This window comes from Denticeps clupeoides, unplaced genomic scaffold (genome assembly GCF_900700375.1).
Source record: "Denticeps clupeoides unplaced genomic scaffold, fDenClu1.1, whole genome shotgun sequence".
NCBI lineage: Eukaryota > Metazoa > Chordata > Actinopteri > Clupeiformes > Denticipitidae > Denticeps > Denticeps clupeoides.
The window spans coordinates 93,667-111,576 of NW_021629707.1; the positions used below are offsets into that span (position 1 = coordinate 93,667).

The window sequence follows — 17,910 nt, forward strand, 5'->3', positions numbered from 1 at the left end:
AAAACACATTCGTCACTTTTCTCTTTCCTTTTTTTCGATTTGTATGAAAGGTCTTCTTTCTGAGAATATGAATAAATGTGTGTGTGCGTGTTCATTCTTTCACTGTTTATTCAACATGTGATCTATAAATCAACTAAACTAAATCTCCAACACACGATAACCAGGGTTACAGAGGTCAAACAGGCACGTGGAGGCCACACACACTACTGAGCCTTATTTTGACTTGTTTTAAGGACATTACATCAAAGTTGGATCAGCCTGTAGTGTTTTTCTTTAATTTATCAACCCAGACATCCATGGGTTGATAAATTTGATATCAGTAATTTTTATGTGGTTTGTTGTCACTATTCAACTATGCAAAGAACAAAGTATTTAATAAGAATATTTCATTCATTCAGACCTAGGATGTCTTTTTTTGTGTGTTCCCTTTATTTTTTTGTGCAGTGTATTAAGCCCCATACAAGCACAGGCCTGGTTAAAATTAATGATCATAATAATAATCGGGCTGTTTTCTAGTCTAGCTATTTTAAAGTCAAGGTTTCAAAAAATAATGTAACAAGTGTTCTCAATAAAGAGGACCTTGCTGATCTGAACTGGTACCACTGCCACCAGTTTTTTATTTTTTAATAGCGAAATGAAATGCACAGAGGAAACAAAGTGTCACTTTTTATTTTTAAATTCCCACAGGTCATAGTCCTCCTGAGGGCCAGGGATATACATTTACATTTACAGTATTTATCGGTTCACATCAAAAAGGTTAATATAACACACAACAACTTGTGCACATCAACCCACACATTACCCGTCGACCTTCTAACCCCGCCCTCTACCTGCTAACCCCGCCCTCTACCTGCTAACCCCGCCCTCTACGCTCGCAACCATAACCCGTCGCTAAAATTCACGAGTCACACACACACACACACACACACAATAATCACGAGTACTGTTCACAATTAATATCGGTTATACTTGGAGAGAAGCGCGCCCAGGAAAGGGGGAAAGTCCTCGGCCACGACTGCTAATAATGCGCCGCCGGTCCCCACTGCCAGCTATAACAAAGTCGGTCCCTGACTCTCTACCACATTTACCCCCACTAACTAACTAACTAACTAACTAACTAACTAACTAACTAACAAACTAACTCTTCATCCGGGACCGGCGACGGACGCACCACGGGAATGCTTTTCCATATCTGACCCCCCCAGCGCGTCAACCCCGCACCCTCTTTATCAATTTCACTCTCATTCCGTCACAGCAGCACCCCGTTACGATCAGGGAGCAGCCCCCCTTCCCCCGAGCCGCCCACTTCACTATAATAATAAATAAAACGTCAGGTGCGGCCCAGTTGTAGAACCCGCACGGGCACCTGTGACGTAGGCAGCTCACGTTGATCTGCATTATTGACTGCAAAGATTTCACAGGGTGATCGCGTTACTTCTTTAGGTGAAATGATGCACCCCAGCAAGTCGTATGTCGCCTTATAATAATCTGCCACCAACGGCGCCCTTTACATCACAGAGCAACGTGCGAACAATATAATAATAATAATAATAAAAACAACAAAATACTTCATGTCATTTTCATGTAACAAGCACATCAACCTGTGCATGAACCTTCAAGAGCGCAGACAAACTAACCCGTCCGGTTTCCATAAGAACGCCACCTGTCGCGTATAAAAGCGGGCGGGCCGCCTGCTCCGCGGTATTTACCGGCATGAAGCGACACGCATGCTGCCCAGCAGGAAGAAGCATCAGGCAAGTCACCTCCTTCACTCCCCTTTTCAATTTTTTGGAAGTATTATTAGATGGTTCATAATTCTAATTTTTACTTGTACTGTGGTATTTATTGAATCCGTCTGCTCGATTGCTGCGATTTTTTTTTAATTCGTGCGACAAGTGGGTTTCCCTCAGCCATAGAGCACGCATTTAACTCTTCTAGTTATTTTATTACTCGTTAGATATTTCAGATTAAGCACATGCTGTACACTGCGATACCACAATCAGTGTAGTTCAGTATAATCTGTATAATAAAAATCTGTTCAGTATAATCAGTATAATAAATATATTTTTATAGTAGTTGTGCCACCCCAACGTCTTATTATTAATAATATTATTATTGAAACAATGCAATCCGCCCCGAAAGGGGTTAGTTTCGCGTTAGTGTAATGTTCCCTGATCGTTTTGACCTGTGTCGAATGTATAAAGCTGCCCTGTTCGTTTCTGTTCGCGTTGGGTCTGTGTTGTGTGTGTGTAACCTGTTGGGTAAATCAGACACAATTACCTGGTCTAGGTGAAACAGACACTGTTTTCTCGGTGACGTCATGTTTCCGAGATCTAAAGACATGTTTCTGTAAATATAATTTTAAAAATGACTACATTATCAATCTGAGTGTGGATTGAATTCAGTTTTTCTTTCCTAGATGGAAAATGGATAAAATGAAGCTGTTCACGATTCTGTCTTTTTTACTCTGTTTGACCATCCTAATATACTTGATCAAAAGCAACCAATCAGCTGTCTACGACATCAGGTGAAACACAGATTCTTCTGATCGCTTTCACATTTTATGTACGTATTGAATACAAATTATATATAAAAAGTCGATACGTGGTGTGAACAACAATCACTCCTGCGAAGGAGAGCGCCTTCTCTTCTCCACTGGAACATGTCACTCATTCTGTTCTTCTGTTTCAAATCAAGGTCCAAAGAGCATTATGACAACATTCCTTTTATAAAGAATGCAAGGTAAGTAACATTTCATTAAAAAAACAAACTGCTTTGATGGATATGATTGATTGATTGATTGGTCCTCTGTGTCCCTTAATTTTTGATCTCCTCCTGCAGTCCTTCTCTGCTTGGTTCTCTGTCAGTCAGTCAGGCCCACCCCACCCTCCTTCTCCTTCTTGACTATGCACACACACCCCCACCCCCCGCACCCCAAGTAGGGGATTTAAGGTTTATATTTTCCAGCGTAGGTTATATCATGAGAGTATAATGTTAATGTGTTTGGTATTTTTTGTAATCTTGACTCTTCTCTTACAAACATCTTATTATTAGAGTGTTGAACAAAAAAAGATTTTGGAATATAGAGGTTATATCAACGAGAACTGTTGGGAGGATGTGGCCATTGGGACCATGAGGGGACTTTAGGTTCAAAAGTTGCAACACAGGTGAAGAGATTGGCTATAGATTCCAATTCCCATCAACCTATGCTCAGTGTAAGGGGACGATCTTTTTGTCTCAGCATCACTGTGAGTGGAGCTCCACATTCTGTAAATAGGCAAAACAGAAAAATATATTCAATACACAGCCACAAACATTTTACAATGTATGGTTATATCATGTAGAATGTATTTTGTTAATATAGGTGTCATTTTTATGGTCTCTGCATAACTCTTACAATTGAATTGCTCATATTAGTATATGCCATTTATAAACAAGATCTCGTGGTTGGAGAAACTTTTTCACAGTATTTAAGGAAGGGTCAAGGAAAGACCTCATAGGAGAACAGGAGAAGATGAATTGGACACCTTTACATTAAGTGAGTTGATTTTTGTACATTTATTGTATTGAGACCATGACTGCAGTGTTACAGTATCAATACACACCCAAGAAAGGCACTGAGAAATGGTAGGGCTGCATGGCAAAATGACTATTTTTATTTATGGCCAGATGGCATAAGGGGTGAGGTACTCTTCATGAATTCTGCACAATTATGATACAAGTAAACAATGCAATGGTCCGTTGGTTAGTTGGAAGGACACATGGCTACAATCTTTACCACAAAGTTTGGAGGCATTGGTTTGAGGGACATTGAACCCCCCTGGAAATCACCATGTCTTAGTCCAGGGGTTGGCACTGTGGCTCCCTGTGGCTTTGGAAAATAAATAATAATTTAAGTGTGTGTTATTCTTATTTGTAGCTTGAAATCTGAAGGTTATTGTGATCTTGGATCATTAAATTGCAATGTGTTTTAATGTTTTTATGTCGCTCAAAATATGTATCACAAATGCCCTACATGCCTATACGCTCGCCACCCACACCAGGAACTGTCAATAAGTTTGTTTAATTATAGCAGCGTTTCAAAATCTGACACTTCTTGTGGTGACTAAGCAGTTGATTGCAATATTTAGTGTTTAATGATTTGTGTATGTTGACTTTAAGTTGCTAAGTAAGTTGTGTAGAGTAAGCAAAACAAGTTAGGGTAACCAGATCTCCTATTTTCCCCCGAGATTTCCCGTCTGGGGAGCTGCAATAAAGGAAGTCAATTGAATTGATTATCCAAGTTTATTTACCATGGCCATGGGGGGAACTCGCAAGAAGAACTCCCACCCGTTAATAAGTTCACAAGCATATTTATACCACTGCGGGTGACGCAGGGTAGGACAGCGGCGCCCATCAAGGTCACAGAACCAGATCTTAAACACACTCCTCATTAATTGGCTTTGGAGGTGAGAATCTCTCTTACACAAAAATGTAAAAGGACCTTGAGCATTTTTTTCAATGTACATAATCAATGTTATGCATTGATATGTGCTCATTCTAAGCAAGAAAGAATTTATGTTATGCATCTGACCACCATGCCTGTCCACATATCGCTGTAGAGGATGTTTGTCACCGTGGTGCATCCAGCCATTACATGCCAAAGCAATCTTGCAACCATCTTTTTAAAATAGTCACCAAAGAAAGTATTTTCCCACCAACAGTGGTTAGAGCCTGCTGCACATCAACAATTCTCCTTTTGTCATAACATATTCCAACCATTCAATGCTCACATTATATATGATCATGTGTATATATAATTCTCTCTCTCTCTCTCTCTCTCTCTCTCTCATATACACACACACACACACACACCAGTGACAAACTCCAGGGGGGCACAAGTGGCCTGGTGATCGGAAGCAGACATCTGACCCCACATATATATATGTAGAGCATCGCCGTCTCAGAATGCTCTGCCCTGTACGTGCCCTGCGGGTGTACATGAACAGGATTGGACTGTTTTGTAGTACCAAGCAACTTTTTGTTTGCTTTTTCTAACCCCTCATGGGGCCAGCTTTGTCCAAGCAGAGGCTAATGCAGACTATTTCTATGGCTTCTGTGGGTCGGGGGCTACAGCCCACTTCACCTGTATGGGCACACTCCACCAGAGGGACGGCGGCGTCCTGGGCGTGTCTGCCTGGGCGACATGTTCTCAGCTTGGCATTTTTTTACTAGGTTCTACTGCCTAGATGTGGCTGCTCCTACTCTGGCGCATGCAGTCCTGGGCATGTCTTCATGAAGTGTGCATAATGTGTACATGCCTTCGGCCCGTCCGGTTACTGGCCTGCAAACGCTGCAAATATGCATAAACTTATATATGACAGTTATACTTGTAATTCTACTCCAAGACACCACAGAAACAGACAAAAAGATCTAAAAACACTGAAGCAGCAAACTTTGTGAATTTGTGTCATTCTCAAAACATTTGACCATAACTATATGTCCCATATAAAGATGTCGATCGACCGAAAGAGAACAAATGTTGCAGTTGTAACCCCGGCTCTCTGAGGGAGCTGAGTGATGCTTCTCACCGGAATGCCATGCTTGCATTCTGTGGGCAAGAGCTGTTTTCTGGAATGAGGCGGCGGCTGGGCGAGGGGGGCTTTATTAATATTGCCCCATTCGGACCCATGAATTGTGCTTCAGCGAATAGCCACGCAAGGGGTTGGGACGATCACAGAGACCCAAGCAGAGAAGAAGCTGAAAGTGAGATCATGAATAGGAGCCTAGTGACTTGGACACTCACCTATGAACCAGACTACCACAAATTCACAGGTTCAAATCCCACTTACTGCCACGATGTCCCTGAGCAAGACACTTAACCCTGAATGTCTCCAGGGGGACTGTCCCTGTAACTACCTATTGTAATTTGCTTTGGATAAAGGCATCTGATAAATGTCAGAAATGTAAATTAAGGGAATAGATCATGTCCTTCGAATTGAGTTATTGCCAGAAATAACCATATACTTACTTGCAATTGCAGAGTTTTGGTCCGACATTTATTTACACTCATCATGGGCATCAATTTCAAGATAATTTCAGTGATTTCAGTGATTTCTTTAAACTGTAGTTTTTCTGTCAAATATTATATATATCCAAAATGATTTAAAAAGGAATTTGGTGTGTAATTTGAATTTTCTGCTAAAATACTAATTATACATACAGGCTTAAATATATACATATACAGTAGTGTTTGGTTGAATGGGCTTTATAAGTTGCACCTTGATCAGGCATTTTTTGTAGCCTTCTGAAAGCTTCTGCTGTAATTCTAGCTGGATATTTATTGCAATTGGTAGAGCATAGTCCTTAGTGTCAAAAAACAACGTGAGTAGTACGTTGGACAATGAAGATGACTGTTTTGACCTCTCCGCTCATCCTCCTGGGAAACTGTGAGTTGGAGGAGTGCAGTGAGGACAAGTGGGAGTTTTAGGAGACCACTGTACTGGACTGTTAGGTGTCCTGGGCTGATCTCCCAATCGTGCCGGAATCTCCATAGCCAGGTCTGGCAAGGGAAGCGTTGCTGGCAGTTTCTGCCCGCCTCGGCACCTCGGCCTTCCTGTCTGCCCATCCCTGCACCTCGTCTTCCTGTCTGCCCGTCTCTGCGCCTCGGCCTTGATGTACTGGATGAATGTACTGGGACACTGGCCTTCTGGCTGGAGGTCCGAGAAGAAAGTGGAGAAAGGGCCACAGATTTCCCGGGCACACCTGGTCTTGTGACTCTCTCAGCTGGTGGAGGAGGAACCCGATGTTGTCAGGGCTGGTTTCACGGGGGTCCTGTGTCTGCCTGCACCTGCCCTGCCACCGCCTGGGGTGGTTCTTGGGCTGCTCCCCTGTTTTGTTTTCGTTAGTAAATCTCAATATGTCAACTGTGCTTTCTGCTTTATTCCAGTCATCAAATTTGAAGGTGTCGATCAGAAAACTCACTTGACCGTGGACAGTTACAGATGTGGGCCTTGGTTCCTGTGTATCTTAACCAATTTCCCTTCAGCTGTGGCTGACTGAGGTCTTCTTTTCAACACCATCCCTGTAACTTGTACTGACCAGTTGTTTAAAAATGGCTCCAAGAAACCATCCTGCCCTGTGTAAAACTACGATTCTTGCATTTTCACTGAGCTCTGTGGAGTTTCCCACCGTTTAGAGTGTTGTTCAATCCAATCGATGTTACACTGACACAAAGAATCACAAATAACATTACAGAGTCTTCAGCATTACTTATGCAGATATTTTGCATAAATTGGCTTTTATTATTATAGACATATGTTGTACAAAAGACCAGTTAACAGAAACCACTGAAAAGACAAAATGACATTAAATTGGTAAACTTGTGACCGCAACTAAAACACTTGTACTTTGTTGGCTCTGACAGCATTCTGCAAAAGATCAGATTTATGGGCTCTCCGTGCTTGTGCCAGAACAATATCCCAGATCTGAAAAGCAGTGTGTCAAAGGACAAGTTGGAGGCCACAGATGAAAGGCGAACAAAGGAATACAAGACTAGTCAGATGAGGTTGGTCTCCTGCATTCCTACACAATATGACTGCGATGAGTCAATCACTCATAATCACTCATAATTATAATGGGATGTTTACTGGACTAGAATCCACAGAGACAAAATTCTGATTGCTCCATCCAACTCACCCCTGCAATACCCAGCTCACGGATTCTCTGTTGTTCCTCTAAAGATAACCTCAATACCAGGTATGTTACTGATCATAATGAGTTATACTGTAAAGCTTCAATGGAATAAGGACAGATGTAGATTTCACTATTGTTTCACTGCACATTAACATTAAAAAACTAATTAAATGGAAAAAATGCACCACCATTCATATAACAAAAAATACACATAATATGAGCTTTTTGGCATTGATATGCAGTGGTTAGAGAACACACTTATGTCCGATTAGCAGAAGTCAGCATAGGCTGTCTCACTAATTAGTCCTTCCCAAGGTTTCCACTGGAAGTTTGTTTAAGGGTCTGTTGAATCTCATTGAGACATATAAAATGTTGTTGACCAGAACACTGTGAAACAACCTTTACATCATTGGAATCACATCTGATGTTTAAATCACACATTACTTTGAAAGTAACATAGTGTAGCGTTGGCAGCCAACAGGGCTGGGCTAATTTGCATGTGGCCGCCTCTGGGGGGTAGTGAGTTTCTACCCACCGTTAGGGTGGTAAGTGGAAGGAACTAGAGCAGGCAGGAGGTGTATTATGATCCTAGGTGAATGTCTGCCTGCTGCTGACCTCTTGATGTGCTGGTACCAGGTTCTAAAGGTGCTTGCTAATAAAAGGCTTCTCAGAGCTGCTCAGCTGTGTCATTATCTCTTCTCTCACCATGACGCAACTCGTTCGCTACATTACTTTAATATAAGTAATGGTTCCAAATCAGAAAAATTATTCATGATGACCAAAGGGCAAAGAAAGTATTAGAATAAAAAAAAATTGAAAAAAAAAAATCTTTTGTTCTTGATATTTACAGGGTTGGGTGTGAATTCTCAAGGAAGGGGAGTTTACAAGGTCTGGACAGCATTACATGCAACAAGTCTTGGTGGAAGCTCAGAACTATTGATTTTCCTCTTTTCAGCTTCATTATATGTTTCCCTGTCAACTTCCAATTTTCCAATGCTGGGGTTCTTTTCCTTAGTGTGTGAATAATTTTGCCCACTCTGTGTTCAGGTTACTTTACGTGTGTCTTTGGGCGTCCTGTCGGTGGATGGAGACCTGATGAACCAGGTCATCGAGGGACAGGGTGGAAAGGTTCTCTCCCTCTCTGTCACCAGTGTGGAAATTCTAAATAAGATTCTTGCAAAAATTACCTACACCAGCAGCATATACCACTTAAAGACAACCGATATGGGTAATCCCTGATGTGACAGATTATAACAAACGAGTTGATTCCTAGATAAAGGTAATCTAGCTAAACAATCATATTGTTCTTGACATTTTCTCAGCCCATTTCATCTATGAAGACTATGAGGCCATGTTCCCCATTGAGATTAAAAGGCCTGCTGTTCCTGTTCTCTATGACCAAGGCAATGGTGAGTTTACTGGTTCACTTCTCAGCTCCAAGCAAATAATTAGAAAAAAATAGTTATTCATAACTTGTTTTCCCATCTTTATTTGGTTACTGAGATTAATTTACATTATTAGCCCTTTTCTTCCCATGTAAAGCACAAGTGCTACATGCTACATTTAAGTGAAAAATGCCTACCATGCAAAAGGCTAGTGCTGTGCACACACAAAAGAAAAATGCAGACACTGGTTGATATTTTATCAATGGCAAATGCAAATGTAGGGTAGAATTGAAGCCAAATGTGTATTCATGAATCAATTTGTGAAGTGATTCAGAAGCACATGATTTTTCATAACTCATCAATAATGACACTTAATTGACTTCTCATCCACTGAGGCAGTCTTGAAGTAATTTTTAGTAGTAAACTATATGAATGGCGTGTCCCCAGAGATCATCCATGATCATTATAAATTCTATCAATTTATAGAAGGTTCAATCTTTACCTTGGTGTTAATGCAGCAATCCAATGAACTCCAATGAAGATGCCTTTAAGGAATTTTATTATACACACAATTCTAATGTGATCACAAACAACATAAAAGAGAAAAGGGGAATAACATTTACTTCACACCAGCTATCTTGATGAACATTAGGGTGGCAACTAAATTATCAGACGACCATAAAGTCACACTCGCCTATGACCCAGAAGACCAGGGTTCAAATCCCACTTACTACCATTGTGTCCTGAGCAAGACAAATAACCCTGAGTGTCTCCAGGGGGGAACTGTCCCTGTAACTACTGATTGTAAGTCGCTCTGGATACGGGTGTCTGATAAATATAAATAAATATAATAATTGCATAATAAAAGAATGAAAATACAGATTAGCCCCACTTACTACTATTGAGTCTCTGAGCAAGACACCAAATCCTGATTTGCTCGATGGGGACTGTCCCTGTAACTACTGGTTGTTAAGGGGTTCTTGATGAAGGCATTTACTAAATGCCATAAATGTAAATGTGTTTTGTGAGTGTGTATCAATCCTCATCTGTTCCTGACTTTGTGTTCCATTAAACACAAAAGCAACATCCCACTGTAAAACAGCATATTTGCAAAACAAATGAGGGCACAAATGGCAGCAGTTCAGTGACATTCTCTTTTTGACTTCATAGATATTAACTCTCAAGTAACCATCACTACTAAAACATTCCTGAGGTACAAGGAGCTAAGGGCCCTCATTAAAAGCATCAGAAGACGCTATCCAGATATGAAAATCATTATCGCTGATGATAACTTTGACACTGAAAAAGTGGAGGGACCCAGCATTGAGCAGTACTTCATGCCTCCAAGTCAAGTATGTATTACAATTTTACAGTTAGAATTCTTCAAAGCTGACATAGTTTATATTATAATGTTTTAACAATTGCATTGTCTAGGGCTGGTTTGCTGGCAGAAACCTTGCAGTCTCACAGGTCACAACCAAGTACTTTCTGTGGGTGGATGATGACTATGAGTTCCTTGATCAGACCAACATTGAGAAATTTGTGGAAATCATGGAGGCAGTTCCTGATCTAGATGTGGTAAGTTTAGAATCACAAATCATATTTGAGGTTGAGGTTCAAGTTTATTGTCATATATACAAAGTACAGTGTACAGAGCACAATGAAATTCTTACTTGAAAACCTCTCCCACGTAGACAGAACATAGAACATGATACATAGAAGACAGAGTGCAGCAGCAATAAATAAATCAATTTAATCCTCCTTCTCAATTGAATTAGTATTTTAAGTGAAACACTAATGTGATATGACGGACAAATGACAATTTGACAATTCTGAAAATGTAAAGTTGTAATAATATCATTCATTTTTGAAACAGAATTTATGTAAGCATGTCCATGTGGAATAAAATTTTTTAATTTTTGTCACAGCCTGGTTGTCTGCCCTCTGATTTTATGCCCAGAAATGATTTGTCAATCTTTCTTTCTTCGTGTACGAACAGCTTGGCGGGTCAGTTGACGGTGGACGATTTTACTTCACTTTGGAATATGAGGAAGGTGATGAGGAGGAAGGAGGTTGTTTGTCAAGGAACCAGGGAGGGAAGTATCACAACATCCCAGGGTTTGATCACTGCTTTTTGACTGATGGCGTGGTCAATTTTTTTCTGGCTCGCACTGACTCGGTTCGCAAGGTGGGCTTTGACCCCCAGCTGAGGAGGGTGGCTCATTCTGGTAAGACATATTGTGTAAACCTACAAATCTTTTTTTGCATAATTATCTTTTGTCATGCTGTTGCTATTTTACTGCTGCCATAATCTTTACTCAGTCCTGCTCACTTGTCTATGTTTGCATGTTCCCAACTTTACCCAGAATTCTTCATGGATGGACTGGGTAAATTAATGGTAGCCTCCTGCAATGGTTTTGCGGTTGGCCACCAGACGCGACAGAAAAATGCGAAGTATGATGGATTCCGCCACCCAGGTCAAACAGACACAGAGTTTAAACTGGCGCACCACTACTTTAAAAACCACCTGAAGTGTGTCAAATACTGACTGGCTCTAGTAGCTGGTGATTTGAATGAGCATCTCAGGTTATTTAATGTCACTGACAATGGACCATGTGAAGACAATGTGAAGTTTTTTTTTTTCGTCTTATTTGTTAATAAAGACAAAGATAAAGAAATTTATTACATGATCAAACAACAGGGGAAACATCACCAAACAACAACCTGGCAGAGAACAGACACAAACAGGGCAGCTTTAAACAGGCCAACACAGGTGAAAACAAACACAAAAATCTGGTCCGAACACGGATCCTGAGTAGCCCATTCCGAACCTGATCCTGACAAATCAGAAGGACCTTGTGCTTCTGCGTTGGCCATTTTGGCTTCCCACCTAATATTATCACTGCTGTTTTTAGTCCCGGACAAGCTGATGCTGGCCAGGCACTGTACAACATGATCCATGGCCAGCATTTACAATGGCCGGAATTCAACAATCCCACCTTGAGATGAGCCTACTGACAATTCCACCAACATGTTCACCTCAACAACATGTCTGTAGACGCGAAGTGGAACCAACCAGGCCTGTGCATCAACCTTGCGATTGTGCTGTTTTTTTATGCTGTGCCAACCCATCACAATCTGTAAATGTATTTTTCGGTTAATGATTTTATCTATGTTTCTGCAAACTTTAATTCATATACACTATATAAATAAAGGGGATTTGACATAATTTCCAACAGAGCCAGTAAAACAGACAGATTTTGAAAGCGGTCAGTCTATAATAAAAAAGCATTTCACTGCATATCATATTGTGTGTGACTGTGTATGTGACAAAGTGAGAGACAAAACAACTACAAAAAAATCCGGCTTGTGAATCTGACATGTTGTGGACACGTTGTAATTGCATGGCTTCCCTCACACTGCTAATGCAAATACAGGAACAAGTTGGACAGGTCTGATTGTGTCATTGTCTAGGGTGACTTCACAATGGACAATTTGCCCAAATATGAGCTACTCAGTTAATGGACATTTATGTGAGACATTTTCCATGTGATTCAGGGATGGTTTGCTCCCTGGCTTGTTTTTTTTTGAAACAGCCTCCACTATAAAACACAAAACTATGGAGATAGTTTACATTCAAAATGCAAGATTCACAAATATAATTCATGACTTACAAATAAATGCAAACCATTCACAAATGCATTGTTCTTTTTTTCATGATGCACGAATATCAGTACATTTATTCACACACCGATAAACCTGCATTTACAAAGCATCGTACATGTTTGGGAATACTTTTCCATATATTTGTGGATTTTTGAAACGCTCAATGCACAAATCCGCTTCTTTCAAAAGGAAGCCAATCAAATGTCTCCAAAGTTTAATTAATGCTCAAGGGTTTGATTAAATGTTGACAACATTGCACTACTTTTGTGCATTCTCGTGTCTCTCGGAAGGAATCTCATCATAAATATAATGAAAATATCCTCCAGTGTTTTGTTGTGGTAGTAACTAGTTTTGAGCTGAATTTAAACAAAAGTTTCCACGCTCGCTCATGACCATTGAAAAGCAAGTTGGCATAATGTGGACAATTCCTGCTGCACTTTCACTTGCTGCTTATGGTCTATTGTGTCCGTACTGACATTTGTGCATCATGTAATATGTCGAGAAATGCATGTTACATTTATTTGTTATAAATTATATTTACATATATCTTGTTACATTTGTTGCTGAAACAAGAAATATATTTGTGAATGGTGTGATAGTTTAGTTTCAAAATTCAGGAATAAATATCTCCATACAAAACAAACCACAACTGCTGTTCAACAACTCTGTTACTCTGCTTTTGTAAAAAGGGTCAGGAATTATTTGTGAGTGACGTGACACTAAATTCTTTTTACTTATTTTTGAGTGATACAGTCTTTAGGGCAAACCAGACCGCTATGCTGAATAAATTCTTCAGAAAATGTCTTCACAATTAGATTAAGTTACATGTGTATGTATTTTAACTTGCTGCTGGTGTTGTGTGTGTGTGTGTGTGTGTGTGTGCTCCCTTGAGGGACAAATTAAGCTCTTTTTAACTTAAATGTATTCACCCCTCCTGGGGTTCATGGGGTTCCATGGATCATGGTAGCCCAAGATGGCCATGAAAACAAATGAAACTGTTAGATGTTAAAACAGCTTAGGTTCCACAGAACCAATCTGATCTCTTGGTAGCCTCCGCTTACCACTGCGTGTGGTGTTAACCTTCTTGTTCTTCCGTGGAATATTTGGACAACCCCTGGCATCAAAGTTGTTGAGCTGAGTGGACATTTCCTGGGGAAACGCAGAACCAACTGGGCCAGGACTCAGATGAATGCTGTCTTTGTGCTGCCGTCTCTCTGTGGCTAGAATGAGTTGGTGCAAAGCAGTCTCTAGGTGGAGCCCGAGACCAATAAATAACCTGGGGATAGTCCTTGGAAATAAAGCATACAAATTGTGTACATCACAATTATCACAATTCATGGTAATGGCAGTCAATGTGCACAGACAAAAGAAAAAAAAGTTAAAGGTGCCCTGTTTATTTGAATGCAATATTTCTATACTGCACAAATGATTGCAAGCTGGAAACGTTGGGTTCAAGTATATTTAAACTGCACAGTTAGCAGTCATCTTGCTGAAAATTTTACTGAAAGGGTTTTTTCACTTTAAAGCAGACTTTATGGGTGGTAGTAACCTAGTGAGTAACACACTTGGCTATGAACCAGAAGACCCAGGTTCAAATCCCACTACCATTGTGTCCCTGAGCAAGACAGGGTCGCTCTGGATAAGGGCGTCTGATAAATGCCGGAAATGCAAATGGAAATTATGCAAATTATGTTTCCGGCTCCTGTCACCCTGATATGTATATAGCGGTTATGGAAAGTGAGTTAATGAGCGAGAAGCTGGCATTGAGATGGTCAGTCACAGATCTTTCCATAATGTGACAGTGCAGCACACAGTGCTCTCTAGTGGCCGTAAATATACTTTTATGTTCATTTGGTGCATTTTCTTTCTTTTGCTTTTGTGCATCCTAATACCTTAATACCCCCAGTGATCACTTAATACCATACATACTAGTGTGAATAGCCAAATTACAAATCATGCTAGGGCTTGGAAGATATCAAAATTGAGTATAAATGTTTTCAGCTAGTTGTTTATCATCAGTGTAAAATTAATTTGTGATCAGAAAGGATCAAAATGACAAGGCCAATGATTGGCTGATATATTGTGAATAAAAAGGAATAAATAATTTAGTTATAAAATGCTTGCATCTGCTCTGCAGGTCACCACAGGTCACATAAAGAACTTCTTTCTTGCTCTGGAACTGTATTTGAAACTTCACTCTACCGTTGTGTGTACTGAGCATGCCCAGTCACAGTGGATGCGTGGGAGCGTCCTTGATTATGCCTATGCCATTATGGACACGTCCTACATTTTGCACTGTGCAATTAAACTCATTTTAATGGGTACTGCCAGGCTATGTATAGCTCAGAGGGTTTTGTTTTCTCTCACTTTTTTACCATCTGACCAAGAGCCTGTTAGTCATTCTACAGAAAAGAACACATACTTTTGTGGACACGTTTAAATACTGTGCCAAAAGGGACTGTTCTGACGCTACATAGCATCAAAAAATAATCATTGAATCCCTTCCGGGAGATCAGAGATGATATCATCAGTACTGAGGGTGTGTGTGTGTGCATATGTGTTAGATGAGTCTGTGCCTGGTGTCTAGAATCCTTTATAGACTCCACGAGCCTCTCCCCTGGGCACAGCACTGGCCGGTGTGACCCTCTGTCGAGTCTCCCAGTTGCACTGCAGCCAAGGCGCCACAGCTGTGTCCAATATGTGCTGCTCTGCTTGAGGACAGCCCCAGGATGGCCTCCCATCCTGGTTTCACTCTCTCTGATTAACAGTCTATGGCAGCCTAATGTCAGTTTTTACCCCCTGAAACCTTATTAAGAGCGAAAATCTTATTTCCTGATCACTTCACTTTCACTGAATCATTTGAACATGTACTTCAACCCAGTCATTGTGCCTGTACAAAGAGTGTATACCGGCCTTCTATCCGAATTCATTTTATGCTTAGTTGTGTTTCTCTGCGTCTGAATAACAACAGAAATAACAACAACTAATAGTGCATAAGGCTGCAGTAGAGATACTTAAAGGGCCTTTAAGAAAAGGTGTGATTTCAGAAGGGAGTGTAATCAAAACAGCAGTGGCAGCAGCACTGAATGCTTCATCACCAAAGAACTGTGGCCTTGTATCGGGTATGGCGAGGAGACCCTTTTCATTACTTTTCTTTTAGTGTTTACGTATTTCACTACTTTGCGTAGCGTTTTGTAAATGTTCCACCAAAGGGAATTTCTCAGTGTACTGGCATTTTCTGGCCTCTGTGGGGCGCTGTTGCCTGTGCAGGAGGGGCATTCTTGGTGGCAGATACTAATTCTTCTTCTGGACCATGGCTAAATCACACCACATGTTCAGCTGGACTGGAGCTAAGGCTCTTGGAAAGGGACGTATATGCACAGTAACATACAGTGTGTGTGTGTGTGTGTGTGTAAATGTGTAGACACCAAAAATGAAATGTCAAATAAATAATTACTGTAATTGAGACAGGCAAAGTGGCAAATTCTCCAATTACCTCCTGTAATTATGTCACTGGTGATCGTATACCTTCCATCTCCAAGCAAAGAAAATTCCTCAAGTGTGTTGAGGAACTGTGATGAACCTGTTTTTTCATAGATATTTGAAGAATGCTTAATGCCATTCTACAGAAACACTAATGCAGGACATTATCAAGAGAGAATTATGAAAACACAAGTTTATTGGTCTGTTTAGCAGGCTGTGACACAACTACACTAAGAGTAAGGTGGACGATGTTTCTGAGTTACACAAAAGAATTCCAAAGCATCAAAACCCAACTAAATGCATCATATTGCACTGTGACTGACCATCATAATTCCTGCTTAAAAACAATAATCCACGAACCCTTTGTGACAGACTCAAGTTAACTGGGGCAGACTGGGGCAGCGGTTGACCTAGTGGTGTCAAGACCAGTTTCCTCTCTACATGTATGCATATATTCCATCATTAACAAACATTTCCAACTACCAGAGACACTCACAACCCAAACAGCGTCTGGACAGGATTTTATTGTTATTTCAATGGCTAAAAAAAGAACAGTTCTCAGTCACCATACATTTTTTTTACATTCACAGCATTTATCAGATGCCCTTATTCAGAGTGACTTACAATCAGTAGTTACAGGGACAGTTCCCCCCGGAGACACTTAGGGTTAAGTGTCTTGCTGAGGGACACAATGGTAGTAAGTCTTCCGGTTCATAGGCGAGTGTGTTACCCACTAGGCAACTACCACCTTATTTGGTCTCTCTTTCATTAAATTTATTTGTCTGATACAGAGATATACTGTACATCCCCTCTACCCAAATCCCTCACATCCTTATGTGTTTCTAGCACTGCTTTTCCTGTGTCTGCAACATGTCTGCCGCAGTGGTGTGAGGAGTTCACTGCTGCAGTCCTGGGGTACTGTGTTTTCTCTGGAGCAAATTTTGTTGCTCCGCAGTCTCTCTTGATTTGTCCTCCCGCCCACACCGGACGTGTCTTCCACAGGGGGGCATCCCTTTTCAAACCCGAGCTGGATGGTGCGAAAGATTAGAGGCAAGAAACACACACACACGTAACTACAGGCAACCCCTACATAACAACTATTGCAGTTTTGGTTTATTTTAATCGCATCTGTGATCAGTGATCACCGAATTATTCGCCAATCAATTCAACAATGCAGCTCAAACGTTTTGCAGAAGGAGTTCACATACAGCCAAAAGGCTGGGCCAAGCTCTGCAAGTCTAAGAAGTTTGTTAAAGCCATTTAACGGATCATCATTCCCAAAAAAAGAAAAAAAGCTGTAACACAAGGACCTACTTGAAAACGCCCATAAATTTATGCATGCTGCAGTAGCAAGTGTGTAAGTATTTTTTTTTTAGGACAGATGATTTATTGAAGCTCCCAGCTGGATATTTAGTGACATTCGACACTGTTGTAGACCTACAAAGGACTGCAGCTAACGTGATAGCTATAAAGAAATCTATTTATCAACCATCTGATTATTCATGACCATAGATTTTATAGGACTCTCGTACTAGGACCAGCTGTGTATTAACATACAGCTTGTGCTTGTGGTGCAGAGATCTCCAGCTCAATGCTGCAGTTGAGGTCTGGTAGGAAACAATCTGAACGCTCTTCCCATCTCGCTCCTCTTGTTGCTCTTGAGTTTCATTTCTTGACGTCCGTAGCTCAGTAGCTCCAGCGG

At 40.7% G+C, this 17,910-nt stretch overlaps 1 protein-coding gene across 1 annotated transcript; it reads left to right on the forward strand.

Moving 5' to 3' along the window:
• The first annotated feature begins 1,715 nt into the window (after positions 1-1,715).
• Positions 1,716-12,365, forward strand: LOC114772255 (beta-1,4 N-acetylgalactosaminyltransferase 2-like). The gene is made up of 12 exons (XM_028965269.1): positions 1,716-1,754; positions 2,420-2,527; positions 2,698-2,742; positions 7,406-7,546; positions 7,637-7,737; positions 8,525-8,562; positions 8,722-8,902; positions 8,997-9,083; positions 10,230-10,411; positions 10,494-10,637; positions 11,059-11,287; positions 11,426-12,365. Exons 2-12 carry the CDS (start codon positions 2,427-2,429, stop codon positions 11,605-11,607), a joined length of 1,431 nt encoding a protein of 476 aa, XP_028821102.1. The 5' UTR covers positions 1,716-1,754; positions 2,420-2,426; the 3' UTR covers positions 11,608-12,365.
• Positions 12,366-17,910: the final 5,545 nt, after the last annotated feature.

Coding starts and splice junctions, on each gene's coding strand:
- LOC114772255 (XM_028965269.1), top strand. CDS start 2,427: ATGGATAAAATGAAGCTGTTCACGATTCTGTCTTTTTTACTCTGTTTG. Junction 7,738..8,524: donor AAAGATAACCTCAATACCAG/GTATGTTACTGA, acceptor TGATATTTACAG/GGTTGGGTGTGAATTCTCAA. Junction 8,563..8,721: donor AAGGAAGGGGAGTTTACAAG/GTCTGGACAGCA, acceptor CTCTGTGTTCAG/GTTACTTTACGTGTGTCTTT.